At 34.7% G+C, this 15125-nt stretch overlaps 1 protein-coding gene across 2 annotated transcripts; it reads left to right on the top strand.

Moving 5' to 3' along the window:
* The first annotated feature begins 1773 nt into the window (after window positions 1-1773).
* Window positions 1774-11865, top strand: LOC132036380 (protein MALE DISCOVERER 2-like). Of its 2 annotated transcripts, XM_059426707.1 has the most exons (15): window positions 1774-1869; window positions 2054-2116; window positions 2225-2455; window positions 3695-3827; window positions 4149-4220; window positions 5396-5539; window positions 6110-6250; window positions 6334-6429; window positions 6510-6568; window positions 7149-7616; window positions 9090-9280; window positions 9370-9502; window positions 9589-9743; window positions 10097-10285; window positions 11253-11865. In XM_059426707.1, exons 3-15 carry the CDS (start codon window positions 2356-2358, stop codon window positions 11514-11516), a joined length of 2145 nt encoding a protein of 714 aa, XP_059282690.1. In that variant the 5' UTR covers window positions 1774-1869; window positions 2054-2116; window positions 2225-2355; the 3' UTR covers window positions 11517-11865. The 2 variants fall into 2 exon arrangements, with proteins under 2 accessions (XP_059282690.1, XP_059282691.1); XM_059426708.1 differs by lacking the exon at window positions 1774-1869 and having other exon boundaries at window positions 2048-2116; window positions 2220-2455.
* Window positions 11866-15125: the final 3260 nt, after the last annotated feature.

Here is a 15125-nt window from a genome sequence, read left to right on the forward strand (position 1 = left end):
AGAAAAAGTATCAATGACAGACGAGTATTTCTCTAACACAACCCAAAAAGGTTCAAATCATCTTTTACTTTAAAAGTTCAAATCATCTTATTTTATTCTTCGATGGTGTTGACAATTTGAATAATGTCTTTTATTCTTGAACATGTACAATTTGCACTTTGCTGTCACAAGTCCAGGCTTAAAGTGGCAAGCACGCATGCACGGAAAAAGACAGTGAGCACGATCTTAGTCAAACGTACGTAAAAGTAACAAAAATTGGCCCTTTGTGATTTTCTTAATGTAATTTATGAACCTTTTAAATCGTTTCTAAAAATCTATTTTGAGTAAATTGAAAATTTTATAAGAAAATTATTAGATTATTCTAAATCTTTATAGACGTAAGCAGAGTCGAAACAAGATTTCAACTTTACGAATTTTGAATTTTAGAACCACGACTTCGAGTGGTAATTAATTGAGTTCTAAGTTTAATATGTTTACATATTTAACGAAAATTTTAACATAAGTTTACTGTTTGAGCAAAAGTTATTGGATTCAGTCACGCACTCGTATGCGGGCTTCTACCTCTCCTGCTCGTTAGATGACAATCTAATATTTTCCGCCTCAAAAACAAAGTATATGCATACATTTTCAAAAATAAAACATCAAACATAATCTAAATTTTAACCTAAAAGGGGATAATGCACAAATTTAACCTTTAAAACCGTGTCATAAACGTGTCAGACAAAATGATGGCTGTGGTGTTACACAGAAAAAACAGAAAAAAACTTTTTTTCTTAGAGAGAGAAAAAGAAGAGAGAGAAAGCTTTTTCCATTTTTTTTTTCTTTTTTTCATTTCTCCTCAACCCTCTTTCTCAGGGATGGTCGAAGAGAGGTTCCTCTTCTGAGATCATCCTGCAAGTAAAAAAAAAAGACCACTCAACAAAACAAAAATAATTCAAAAAAACAAAAACAAATCTTTCTTTTGGAATTTTAATTCTACAATTCATGAAATACCCACACATTTTCAATTTGCTTCACCATAATTATCTTCATTGAAAAATTTCAAGAATTCCATCTTTGTCAGCTTTCTGGTAAATCTTTTTTCTTAATACCCTTTTGAGTTTTGTTTTCATTTATTTAAAAAAGTCACGAGGTAGGGGTAAGGTTTGCATACCGCCTCATACCTACTTTGTGAGATTATATTAGTTATGTTGTTGTTTAAATAATTCTCCCCGCAGGGGTAAGATTTGCGTACACTCTGTCCTTCTCGGACCCCACTCTATGAGATTATATTGGTAATGATGTTTAAATAATTCAAAAAACAAATTTTCTTTTGGATTTTAATTCTATAATTCATAAAATAACCACATTTTCAATTTGCTTCAGCATCATTTTCCAGCTTAATTCTTTGAAAAGTTTCAAGAATTTCATTTCTGTCAGCTTTCTGGTAAATCTTTTATCTTTACCCTTAATACCCTTTTGAGTTTTTCTTTTCTTTTCCTATATTATTTTTGAATATTTCTATTGGATATTAATTCTTCAATTCATAAAAGTCCCACATTTTCAATTTGCTTCAGCATCATTTTCCAGCTTAAATTATTTGAAAATTTCAAGAATTTGATGTTTCTGCTAAATCTTTTTTCTTTACCCTTAATACCCTTTTGAGTTTTCTTTTCTTTTGTTTAAAAAATTTCACGAGGCAGGCATAAGATTTGCGTACACTCTATCATCACATGTTGTTGTTTTAAATAATTCAAAAAACAAAATTTTCTTTTGGAACTTTAATTCTATAGTTCTTAAAAATCCCACATTTTCTATTTGCTTCACCATTATTTTCCAGCTTAAATTTCTTTGAAAAATTTCAAGAATTTGATCCCTGTCAGCTTTCTGGTAAATTTTATCTTTACCCTTTATTTCCTTTAGGTTTTTATTAACATTTTCTATATTGTTTTTGAATATTACTGTGTGATTGCTTGAGAATATGGTTATCTTTTGATCACCTTTTTTTGCTTTACAAAAAGAAAAAATAATCAAATTTTATTAATTCTTCTTATTTATGTGTCTGCATTTTCAGCTAAAAATTGAATCTTGGAAATTTTGAGAACTCCTGGTTTATGTAATGATGGCGAAAACAGAGGTAATATATCCTAAATTATATAAATTTTTGAAAAATGAGAGACCCCATTATGGCTAATATATTTATTTTTGTTTGTAATTTTTTTTTTTTTTTTGTTGTCTAGTATAGAGTTGTGCAGATAAGCAAATGTGTTTTCGTGTGTCCGAGTGATTTTCGTTGCTCGGGAAGTTATTTCATACCAAAAAGCTGGCGATTTTGTGTGAGATATTGTACAACAGAATCCTGGCTGTTGACAAGAAATGAGGAGTAGATGGAACATTTATGGAATCAAGTTGTTGTTTCTCACCATTTTGATTCTTCTTTTGGATGTTCATGAATGTTGCTCTCTTAATTCTGAAGGTATACTTACTATTTGTCTACATTTGCTATTCTCTAGTTTCTTTCTTTTTTAGAGCCCGTTGGGCTTAGCTTATAAGTTGCTTTTTTTTGGCTTATAAGTGATTTCGACTTTTTTCGGTGTTTAGGTTGGCAACATAAGCTATTTTGTGCTTAAAATAAGCCCAAAAAAATAAGTTGAGTTTTTGGCTTATAAGCTAAAACAGCTTATAAGCTGCTTTTTTTAAGCTAAGCCAAACGGGCCCTTACTTCTGGATGATTGTGGTGTTCGGACTAGCTTGTCTGCACTTCGACTGTTCCACTAAATACCCAGTATCAGAGCGAGATGGGTTAGTTTGCTTCTCTATATGGTCTTGGACAGTCCTCACCTTATGAGCTAGGGGTTGAGTTAGGCCCAAGTTTCGTTTTACTATGATGGTATTGGAGCTAGGCCCATTCCAGTTCTTGGTTTTACCCGATTTGGTTCCTATGTTGCTCGGAATCATCAAAAATGTAGACGGGTGCTTGCGGAGATCCTCCAAAAGTAATGCATTTTTGGAGGACTAGATACGGGTGCGGCAACATTTTTGGAAAGTCCGAGCAGCGGAGGACTTGGGCCTAATGTTATTGTTCATGCTCTAGATGTCGAGTTCTGGGCATGTGGGGATGTTAGTGTCCCACATCAGTGTGGGATGTATTAATTTGCTTCTTCATATGATATTCGATAATCTTCACCTCATGAGCTAGCTTTTGGGATTAAGTTAGGCTAAGGTTCATTTTATTATCACCCTGTACCTCCAACAAGCATAAGTATCAATTACTATGCCCATCGAGGTTTAGGCATATGAGAGACGAAATCACTTACTCCCTCGGTCCCATTTTATGTAGTCATGTTTTGCTGGGCGCGGAGTTTAAGAAAGAAAGAATTTGGAAGCTTGTGGTCTAAAGCAAGGGACTATAAATGATCTCATCAAGGGTAAAATGAGAATATTAAAAGTTAAATTGTTTCTAAATACAAAAAGATTTTTTTTTTTTTTTTTTTTGGGACTGACTAAAAATGAAAGTGTGCTAACATTAATTGAGATAGAGGGAGTAGAGTTTTTTGTCTTTGCTGGGATATAAACCTTGATATTTCATGGTTTTACTCACTTGGGGCTGTGTCTTTCGTCTTCCCGGCCCACGGGCTATTCTCTAGTTTCTATTGTCTATTCAAGTTATTGGCTTATTCTTTGTTTTGCTGATTACTGTTGATTTGAGAAACAGGATTGGCGTTATTGGGATTCAAATTGAATGTGGATTCTGATCCAAATGGAGTTCTTGAAAACTGGAATGCTGATCATTGTGACCCGTGCATGTGGTTCGGTGTTGAGTGTGTGGATGGTAAAGTGCAAATGCTGTAAGTCTCTTCTTGTTATGGAAACTCAAGTTTTCTAGTTTAGATTGTTTTGACAATAGACTTTCTCTATTTAATAGTAATAATGATGATAAACGACGTGCAAATACTGAAATATGTTTAGGTTATTTGCGATACTTCTTATGTAGTTAAATTAGTTGTCCTCTTTTTCACTTCGTTCAGAAATCTCCTTGGATGTTCTTTAATAGTAATAATGATGATAAATGAAGTGCAAATACTGAAGTTGTATGTTTAGACTATTCTTATAGGAGCACTTCTTATCTCGTTAAATTAGTCATCCTTTTTTCCCCTCACTTTGTTCAGCAATCTCCATGAATGTTCTTTGGAAGGAACTCTGGCTCCAGAGCTTGGGAATCTTACTCACTTGAGATCACTGTAAGTTTTAGCTGTACTAATATGCTTTTCCTTGAGGCTCTTGCTCATTATGTCTTAAATGGATTTTTACCTGAACTGTCTATAGAAGGTTGACATAACTTCTATCTTTTGGCTAGTTTCATGTGACGGTAGATCTGTTAATGGATATGGTGTCATGAGCAATAATTATGTCCCTGATAACGGAAATGAGTTTATGTTTTTAAAAGGATTGAACTACGATTGTTTGATCTGTGTGGTAGGGGACCTAATCTGAAAATTGTATGTGCCAACTATTGCTGCCAAACCTTCATGCATCCTCACTCTATAGTAATGTAGATAAAAATCGGTACGGCTAATTCATTTGGCCAAGGACCGTCTGAATAGGGTATCAAACTCGAGTGACGAACGACATGTTTCTAAATGAAATTTGTTGTGGTAGGGAAGATGTTATATCTAGACCAAGTGAATTTTAAATATGGAGAAGAGATTATTTCAGCGTAGTTTTTAATGGAGATGGAACTAATTGTTTAGTAATAAACTAAGAGTTCTGTTGCTCGGACTCTTCAAAAACGCTGAAAGGTGTGTGCGGGATCCTCCACAAGTAGTACTCCCGCTGTCCCAATTTACGTGACGCTCTTTCCTTTTTAGTCAGTCACAAAAAGAATGACATCTTTCTATATTTAGTAATAATTTGATTTTGGACTTCAATTGGGACACTCTTTCCTTTTTAGTCAGTCACAAAAAGAATGACATCTTTCTATATTTAGTAATAATTTGATTTTGGACTTTCCATTTTACCCTTAATGAAATGATTTACAACCACAGAAATTTCTCAGGCTTGTTTTAGACCACAAGCTTCAAAAGTCTTTTTTTTATCTCTTAAGCTCTGTGCCCAGTCATTTTTTTTTTTTTAATCTTTTAAGCTCTGTGCCCAGTCAACCACCTTCACATAAATCGGGACAGAGGGGAGTAGTACATTTTTGGCCACGGGTGCAATATCATTTTAGGAGAGTTTGAGCAACATAGCCTAAGAGTTATATAGGTAAAGTAAATAGGAAGGTAGGGCAGAGGAAGGATAAGTTTCGGTTCCACTAATCAGCTTTCATTATCTTGTATTCTGTATTTGCATTGTTCTTCGCATAAGTGTGTTTGAATCTTTAACAGTATTTCTTCTTTCTGTCTGATTGCTTTCACAGCGTGCTCTCAGGAAACCATTTTTTCGGTGCTATTCCTAAAGAATTTGGAAAGCTCGGAATGCTGGAAGTGCTTGACTTGAGGGATAATAATTTGAGTGGACCAATTCCAGCAGAAATAGGAGACCTGCAATCACTAAGAATCTTGTGAGTTAACGTTCCTTTACCAAAAGAAAGAATCTTAAGAGTTAATGTTTTGTTGCATGCACGATTAATGATTTTGTTGTGTGTACGAGTGTCAAAATAGGCGGGTTGGGCTGAATTTGGACGGGTCAAAATGGGCCGAGTTAATACGAACCACCCAAAAGTTACTTGGGCTGAAACAAGTTGGGGTAGAATGGGCTAAAAAGCGGGTCATATCCCAACCTGCCAAGTTTTAATTTCTTTGTTTGTTCTTTTATAGTAATTTCTTAAGTACCTAATAAAACTATTTTTCTCTTTTTTATGGCTATATATAACCTATCAAATAAAAAAATCTTTTCCAAAATATTTTGACAAGGTTTCTCATAGGTCAATTTGGGTGACATGTCAGCCTGAATTTTAGATGGGCTAAAATGGGCTGAGCTAATAAATTGGCGGATCAATAATTCGCCCAAACTTGATCTGGTTGGCGGGGTGATGTTTTCATGGGATAATTTTGCCACCTCTATGCATATGCATACACATTTATTATTCCAAAATGCTCATCAACTGTGCTTACATACTTCGTTTTTTCAGGTTGATTCATAACAATAACTTTGAAGAGAGTGTTCCTTTGGAAATTGGGAAGCTTCATTTAGTCTCGGAATTGCAATTCGATGAAAATATCACTTCTGCTTTTGCTGCCGGAACTCGCTGTATAAGAAAATTTCGCCATTGGTAGGATCTTTTTAGTTGTTTTAGTACCATGTCTTCATATTTTGCATGCTTTTCTCTGATAATTTGATGCATGTTTACGGCAGCATCTGGCATGGAAGCATGAGACCATTCAAGACGATAAACTCGTTTATCGAACCAATAAAAGGGACACTTTCCCGTTACCTCAGTTTCTTCCAACTGTAAGTAAATTAAATAGTTTCTCACATCACGTGTTGTCTAATTAATTTTATCATTAACGAGCATTTTTCTATTTCATTAGGCCATCCCCTGTAAAGGGCTTTGTGGATGACTGTAAAGACTGCACCGACGACCTTCCAAGTGAGTAAACAGAAAAAATGACTAAAATGGTCCCTTATGTTTGAGGGTAGGTTCAAAACAGTCCCTTAAGTATGCACTGGACAGTTATGGTCCTTTAAGTTTGTTAAATGTAAACACTTTAGTCCCCGTCAAATATTTAACAATCTGTGTTTGTTAGATTTGATAGAAACAATGGAAAAAAAGATTTAACCATAAACACCAAAAAAGTCCGATCAAATCCTAAAAGATGCAACACAAATAACGGAAATTACACGTCAAAAAGTTGTACCAAACTCTAGAAATTAATCAAAAATAGCATAAACTACAAAAATTGTACCTCTAAATATGAGTTTCTGTTAAAAAAAATTTCCCATAGTTTACGTCAAATCTAAGAGATTGAGTTCAGTAAATATTTGACGGAGACTAAAAGCATTAACTTTTGGCAACCTTAAAGGACCAAAACTGTTCAGTGCAATACTTAAGGGACTATTTTGAACCTACCCTCAAACATAAGGGACTGTTTTTGTCATTTTCTCTGAGCAAACACGTCATATATTTTGAAAGAATTGTTTACTAATAAAAGTTCTTCATTGCCTAGCAGGGTCATCGAGACCTCACATCATCCACACTCTACAACACCAAGAGGAGTTTGCACGCCGTAAGTTGGTTGAACAATCCAGTAACCTTGCTGCTGCTCCTGCCAATATCAAAGGACCGTTGGGACCCGTCATTCAAATGCCAAGTAGCAGAAGTAGCGGATCATTCCGTGCTGTGCCAAATTCCGATGGAACAACACCTCCTACAGACTTACTGTCCCCACCTCCAGCTCCACCTCATGAGTCTCAGCCAGTTAAACAGCCACCTGCTGTTAAACAGCCGACTAATAGTCAATCTCCACCTGCTGGAAAATCTGAAAATACTTGGAAGTATGTAGTTGGGATTTGCGTCGGAGTATTTTTACTCATTCTTGCTGTGTCTGTGTTCTTAATATGCCAAATCAGAGCAGCTAGAACAATTGGCCCTTGGAAGACTGGATTGAGTGGACAGCTGCAAAAAGCATTTGTTACAGGTACTTTCATCATATTCTGCCGAAACTTGATACTGCTAATATTCTGTCCCAGCCCCTGATGTTAGTTGAATCATTAACAACAGTTTTCGCTAGTTGATATGGTCCCATTACTCGATACTTACAACAACAACTACGCCTCAGTCCCAAATAAGTTGGGGTCGGTTATATGAATCCTTACTATTCCATTTAAGCTCAACTTATGTCATAATAACACCAAATAAAGATACAAGTGAAGATAAGTTAAAAATATGTAAATAAATGGAACGGAAGTGAAGATAAGTTAAAAATATGTAAATAAATGGAACGGAAAGGCTCAAATATGCCATCGAACTATCGGAAATGACTCATCTATGCCACTCGTCAATAGTTTGGGTCATTTATGCCATCGCCGTTACCGAAGTGGCTCATTCATGCCATTTTTCATTATTTTGGGTTGGATTTTTTTTAATTAATTTGGGATTTAAAATTGGACTGGTTTAATTAAACAACGTGGACCTGTAATTGGAGGCCACGTGTCATATCTGGTATTGTAAAACCGGTATTAATGAAAAATGACATGAATGACCATTTTGGTAATTGCGATGGCATAGATGAGCCATTTTGGTAATGGCGATGGCATAAATGTGCCAAATTGGCATAGATGAGTCATTTTGGTAATGGCGATGGCATAAATGAGCCAAACTATTGACAAGTGACATAATTGAGCCATTTCCAATAGTTCAATGGCATATTTGAGCCTTTTCCGTAAATGGAATAATAACAATAGTAACAAGACTAAAAACCTATTCCCAAGTAGCAGATATTACCTATATGGACTTTTTCGTCCATTATGCCCTTTCTTTAGCTAAGTCTGTATTGATTCCAAGAAATTGTAGGTCTTTCTAGAAAACTTCCTTCCATCTGATTTTAGGTGTCCCCTCTTAACACCTTCAGTCACCATATATTCACACCTATGAATCGGTGCATCTTTAGGTCAACGCAAGACATGACCAAAATCATCAAGACATGACCAAAATCATCTCAAGCAATCTTCTCTCATTTTATGTTTAATGTGTGCTACTTATACCTTCTGTCGAATGTGGTCAACTTTTAATCCATTACTCGATACTTATAATATTTTAATTGGAATAAAGGGAGGCACTGCTATTTTTTTCTCCTATGAGGAATTGGACGACTAATATTCTTAGTGTAGCGTTGTTATATACCCTTTTTCACTATATCTTCTCTAGGACGAGGATTTAGTCCCATGAGAATGAATTGGCTGAGATGTCAATAATAACGCTTTAAGTCCCCAAATCCTCCCCCTTTTACTTCTAAAATGTCACCGATCGTTCCTCATCCATTTGCTTTCTCTAGCTTATATTCCTGCCACAAATTTGCTTTTCAACGACAACCATAGGAATGTGAAATCCGTCATTTTAATCTGTGATTTTTTGTTCCATTGTAATTACTTTGCTTGTGAAAACATTGTAGGGGTTCCAAAACTGAACAGGTCTGAGCTCGAAACAGCATGTGAGGATTTTAGCAACATTATTACAAGTGGCGATTCATATATAGTATATAAAGGAACATTGTCCAGCGGAGTGGAGATTGCCGTTATCTCCACTACTATAATTTCTTTAAAAGATTGGTCTTTGCACTCAGAAACAGCCTTCAGGAAGAAGGTTAATCAGTTCTTTGCTTTCACAGATTAACACTTCACTTTTTTTCAATTATAGAGCTCATAGACATCTCTTCTTGTTCACCTGAATAGATCGATACGTTTTCAAGAGTGAACCACAAGAATTTCGTTAACCTTATTGGATATTGTGAGGAGGACGAACCTTTCACTCGGATGATGGTCTTTGAATATGCCCCTAACGGATCTCTTTTCGAGCATATTCATGGTAATTAAACTTTCTAGCAATTAATTCATGACAGTGTTTTGATGTATCAATAAGAATGCGAACTAATTTTTTTTCCACTGTTCTAGTTGAAGAAGCTGATCATCTTGACTGGCCTGCGAGGATGAGAACTGTTATGGGTACGGCATATTGTCTTCAATACATGCACGAATTGAACCCCCCGGTGCCACATTGCAACTTGAATTCAAAGGCCATATTTTTGACCGACGATTATGCTGCTAAGGTCAGATTCTCATAGATATGCATCCGTCAATAAGTCATCAAAAAACTTTGCTCCAATTTTTCCATACAAATTTCACTTTGTTTCAAACAAATAAATAAATCAATGCGACGTTTTGTTATACATTGTACTTATTTTTTAAAAATGATTTTGAAGATGAGTTTCAAGTTTAAAAAAGTGGTTTTGACCAGTTTTCAAGTGGTTTTTTTTTTTTCCACTCACAAGATTTCAACTTTTTTCAAACACTACTACTTTTTTTATTTTTAATGTCCAAATGCCTACTTTATCTACTATAAATGGATTTTGGAACTCTTCTAGACCTTGTCGAAGTAAACAAGTACTTTATTGTTTTACAGATTACGGAGATTGATTTCTGGTCAGAACTAACAGACAAGTCGAAGTCCTCTAGTGATGATTTAGAGAACTCCGTGTTGCCGCCGCTTGCTGATCCGGAAACTAATGTCTATAGCTTTGGGATTCTTTTAATAGAAATAATTTCTGGAAAATCGCCTTATTCAGACGAAAAAGAGTCTCTTCTGAACTGGGTAAATCTCCAATTTCCCCTTATTTTCATATGTCAACTTTGTATTCTGCTCCCTAGGCTGCAATTCTTGTGTTTGGCTAAAGGCAGAGGCAGATCTAGAGCGGCTTTTGAACCCATCGCTTTCGTCTCGATCCATAAGTACATACCCAAAAAAAACTTTATGCTTTTTTGTGTGTATTAATTAGGCTCATTCTAAATCCTCTGACACGAAATTGCTTTCGGCTCAAACCATAAGTACATATGACAAAAACCTATGTTGCTCGAACTCTTCAAAAATGCCGCCGAGTGCATGTCGTATCCTCCAAAAATAGCCCATTTTTAAAGGATCTAACATGGGTGGCAACATTTTTTGAGAGACCGAGCAACATAGCCAAAAACTTTATGCTTGTGTGTGTGTATTAATTAGGCTCATTCTGAACCCACTGACAGGAAATTGCTTTCATCTCGAACAATAACTACATATGCCAAAAACCTCTGTTGCTCAGGCTCTTCAAATATGTCGCGGCGTGCGTGTCGGATCCTCCAAAAGGTAGTGCATTTTTGGAGGATCCGATGTGGGTGCAACAACATTTTTAGAAAGTTCGAGCAACATAGCCAAAAATTTTATGCTTGTATGTGTGTATTATTAGGATCATTTTGAACCCACTGACATAAAACTGCTTTCATCTTGAAGCATAAGTACATATACCAAAAACTTATGTTGCTCGGACTCTTCAAATATGCCGCTGGTGCGTGTCGGATCCTCCCAAAGTAGTGCAATTTTGGTGGATCCTACACGAGTGCGGCAACATTTTCCGAGAGTCCGAGCAGCATAGCCGAAAACTTTATGCTTGCATGTGCGTGTGTGTATAAATAAGGCTTGTTTTGAGCCCACTGACAATAAATTCTGAATTCGCCTCTGGCTAGAGCAGATTAGTCGAACTTCCTTCTTTTACAATTTATAAACGTCATACCGTTGCTTTGTTCAGGTGGCACAATATCTTCGTCACGACAAGCAGAATATCGCCTCACTGGTGGATCCATCATTGAAGTCTTTCAAGAATAATGAGCTTATGATTATTTGTGAAGTAATTGAACAATGCCTTCAAGAAGATCCAAGGAAGAGACCAACTATCAAAGAAGCCATTGATAAATTAAGGGAAGCAATTGATGTATCACCAAATGCTGCAGTTCCAAGGCTTTCTCCTTTGTGGTGGGCTGAACTTGAGTTATTATCCAGTGAGGCAGCGTAATCCAGCTTAATTTGCCCCTGTATGAGTACGTACGTGTTGCTTTGCTACATATGAATACACAAATACATCGTTTCTCTTAAAGCCCCTCATGTAGTCATATTTAACCGTCCTCTATACATTTATCATCTATATTGGTTTATTCTTTTATTATTCGAGTGATATAGACAATGAGGATTCATATAGCCGACCCCACTGCTTGCTTGGGATTGAGGTGTAATAGCTGTTGTACATTGGTTTATTCTTTTATTATTTGTGTGACATGGACGGTGACAATTCATAGAGCTGACTTCAACTTGTTTGGGATTGAGGCATTGTTGTTGTTGTATATTAGTTTATTTTTTTATTGTTTTGTCTTTGCCAAGAATGACATTTCTGCTTTTTCATTTGTGGGAAATTTAATGGTCTATGCCCTTTTATGTGGGGTCTTGTACAAGAAAAATTTGAACAGGACATCAGTGTTATATATGTGTGTCTCCATATCTTATGGTCTATGCCCTTTTATTTACTCTTTCTTTATTTTAGGTTTTTGTAAAACTTTTATTTGGTTTATATGCACCATGATGAAATTTAAAGTACTGTTGTAATTGTTTTAGCTCTTGATGGAGTCAAGAAGTTTTAGTTTATTTTGACTCTCTCGTGGCTTTACGTATATCAAATAGATTTAAGCTATATCTACTGACACTCTGATAGTATAACGATTCTTTTACACTATCATTGAATTTTAACCTGTGATATCAGTTACTTATCATTTCTACTAGATTATCAATTAGTGTTTATGAAAAGATTTACTGGTAATCACCTAAATTCATGTTTGTCTCTGTATGTGTGTGGATCTATGATGCTCGGACTTTTGAAAAATATTGATGTATGTGTTAGATTCTCCAAAAGTAATGTAGCTTTTAAGAATTTGATACGAGTGCGACAACATTTTTCAAAAGTTCGAGCAATATAGATGTGGATACATAGTATAAACATGCATTCAATTAACAATATCAATAGTATTATTCTTCTTTTTTATTTTTTAATCTGATAATTATTTGAATATATTGTGTTTCGTCATCTTCGATGTTTGACAGTGCATCTTCGTGAAAATTAGAAGGGATCACTTTTTCTTGTTCTCGAAGCAAGCCAAAGTTCCCAAATCACCAATATAGATGACGATATGATATATAATTTTAGTAACAGTATGATGGATCTAATATCCGTAATTATCTGTCCACTCAAGTGGTATAGTGGGCTTTCAATTTTTTTATTTTTTATTTTACTATAAGTATTTGGGCAATTCTCAGGAATGTCTATTCGGGGTGGTTTTTTAATTTTTTGTTCTCAAATTCTTTATTTTTAATTTTTGTCTTTTTTTAGAATATCGAGATTTTTGAGTTCAACTATTTCAGGCATAAAAATAAATAAAAAAAAAAAATCACAACGGAAGGCTTTTGGAAAAATTCTGCCTTATTTTGCATAGGTTGCCTTAAGGTATAACTAAAGTTCTTCCGGATCCGGCAGAGGTTGCCTCATAAGGCAGACTTTTAGTTATGTCAAGGCAACCTTTGTCGGAGATGGCTAGGTTGTCTTAAGGCATCCTATGCCGCATAAGACAAAATTTTCCCAAAGCATTGCCTTGCAATTTTTTTTTAATTTTTTACTGAACGGGGGTTCGAACCCAGAACTTCGAGATTTTTTGGGCATTTTTTTAAGTGAAGGGCAAAAATAAAAGACCAACAATTTGAGGGGCAAAAATTAGAGACCACCTCAGAAAAGGATAATCCGCGCAAAAAAATGTAAGTGTTTAGCCAATTGAAAAAGTAATCTATCAATCAATAATGGGTCATTTGCACTTTTGTCCCTTTTTTGTGCAGGTATTTAAGGTCTTTAATTTTAACCTTCAAAATCGAATTTATGCCAGAGAGGCATAAATTACGCATCATATTATCCACAAATTATGCCGGCTCTCTTAAAGAACTTATATCTCGCTAGACACACATTCGATTTTGAAGGACAAATATTAAGGACCAGCCCATTTGAAGGACAAACCCTGCAATTACTTCATCAATAATGTGTTTGTTGTCAAAGTAGATTTAGGATCGGTCAAATTTGGCTTTTAAATTTTTTTAAAAAGTAGCTTTGCCTTATAAGCTAAAAAAATAAGTTGGCTACTCCCAACTTACTTTTTAATGCTTATTTTAAGACAAATTCATTATGTTCCTACACCCAAACACTCAAAAAAGCTGAAAACAGCTTATAAACTGTTTTCAACAACTTATAAGCTAAGCCAAACGGGCTCTTATTGGATCATTTGCACTTTTGGCCCTTTTTTTTGCTGATCTTTATTTTCTTCCCTCAAAGAAAATAACTTTTTCGCGGGGCATAAGTTAATATTTTTATATTATAATATCTCAGAAGATATGCACCCGCTCTTGAAGAATTTTTGCCTCACTAGGCATAAGTTTGATTTTGAAGGACAAAATTTATAAAGACCAGTCTATTTGAAGGGAAAACCGTGCAATTAAACCAGTTTTTTTCCTTGCCTTTCGCTGTTCATGTATGAAAGTCAGTACCATGACAAATTTTCCAGTGCATATGTCATTGACATGCTCCACTACTTACGCAGGACCCGGTCAATCTCGATTTGATATTGCTTTTGCGGCCTGCAGTGAAACAATGCTTTAATCATAAATAACAATTTTTGCTACTATTCAAAAATATTTATTTCTTTATTAAAAACTTGACTGAACACTTTTACTCATATATATATATATATATATATAATACCAAAAGGAGATACTTCTAACTTTTTATAAGTTCGGCCAAACAAGCTATTAAACTCATATTTTTGTGCTCTTTTTCCATATGCTTCATTGGCATTCTGCATGTTCTCTTTCGTGCACTGATTCTTATAATCAGATCAAAGCATAGTAGGAGTATAATTAGTTGTGTCAAAGATTATTTGTTTTTTCCCCTATTACCATGAAGGAGAAAAGACAAAGTCCTACTACTACCATTACGAATTGAAAATGAGCAGCCACGTGAACAAGGGTTTTCTATTTCTTGTTTGATGATTTCCATTGTTTTGGACTTTTTCAAGTTATTCTAATATATTAAAAAACTAAAGTGATGTATAGGATACACCATTATATATTTATGTTCTTCTTTCCAGCATACGTAATTTATGTTTTAGAAACATAAAGACAAACAAAAGGAAAGGAATTTCCACTTTAAAGTTGAGAGATAACGTCATTGCTGGTTTATTGTATTTATCAATTTTTTATAGTTTGTCTAATATTCGTACCAAAAGTCTCACTTTAATAAGATAAATCGTTATTTGCAAAACATTTGAAAAATAAAAGCTTCTCTGTCCCAATTTATTGTTCGGATTTCGAGATCAACCATGAAAAAAAAGAAATCTCGGGTTGAGTTATTTTAGTCAGACAAAAAATTAGTTTTTGACAAAATAATTTTGAACATTTTGAAAATTAGCGGTAAAAAAAATACTATAAATCACAATAATTCATAATCCAAAAATATTTAAAAGATATATGAAAAACTATCAAAGAAAAGTTTTATTTGAATCTTTTGAAAGGTTTATTCTATTTATAAATTTTTATAGTT

This window comes from Lycium ferocissimum, chromosome 11 (assembly GCF_029784015.1).
Source record: "Lycium ferocissimum isolate CSIRO_LF1 chromosome 11, AGI_CSIRO_Lferr_CH_V1, whole genome shotgun sequence".
Taxonomy (NCBI): Eukaryota; Viridiplantae; Streptophyta; class Magnoliopsida; order Solanales; family Solanaceae; genus Lycium; species Lycium ferocissimum.

Bases quoted from the DNA above. Each gene is read 5' to 3' on its own strand.
- LOC132036380 (XM_059426707.1), top strand. From the start codon at position 2,356: ATGAGGAGTAGATGGAACATTTATGGAATCAAGTTGTTGTTTCTCACC. The intron at 2,456-3,694 runs GTATACTTACTA...TTTGAGAAACAG, and splicing joins TTGCTCTCTTAATTCTGAAG to GATTGGCGTTATTGGGATTC. The intron at 10,286-11,252 runs GTAAATCTCCAA...TGCTTTGTTCAG, and splicing joins AAGAGTCTCTTCTGAACTGG to GTGGCACAATATCTTCGTCA.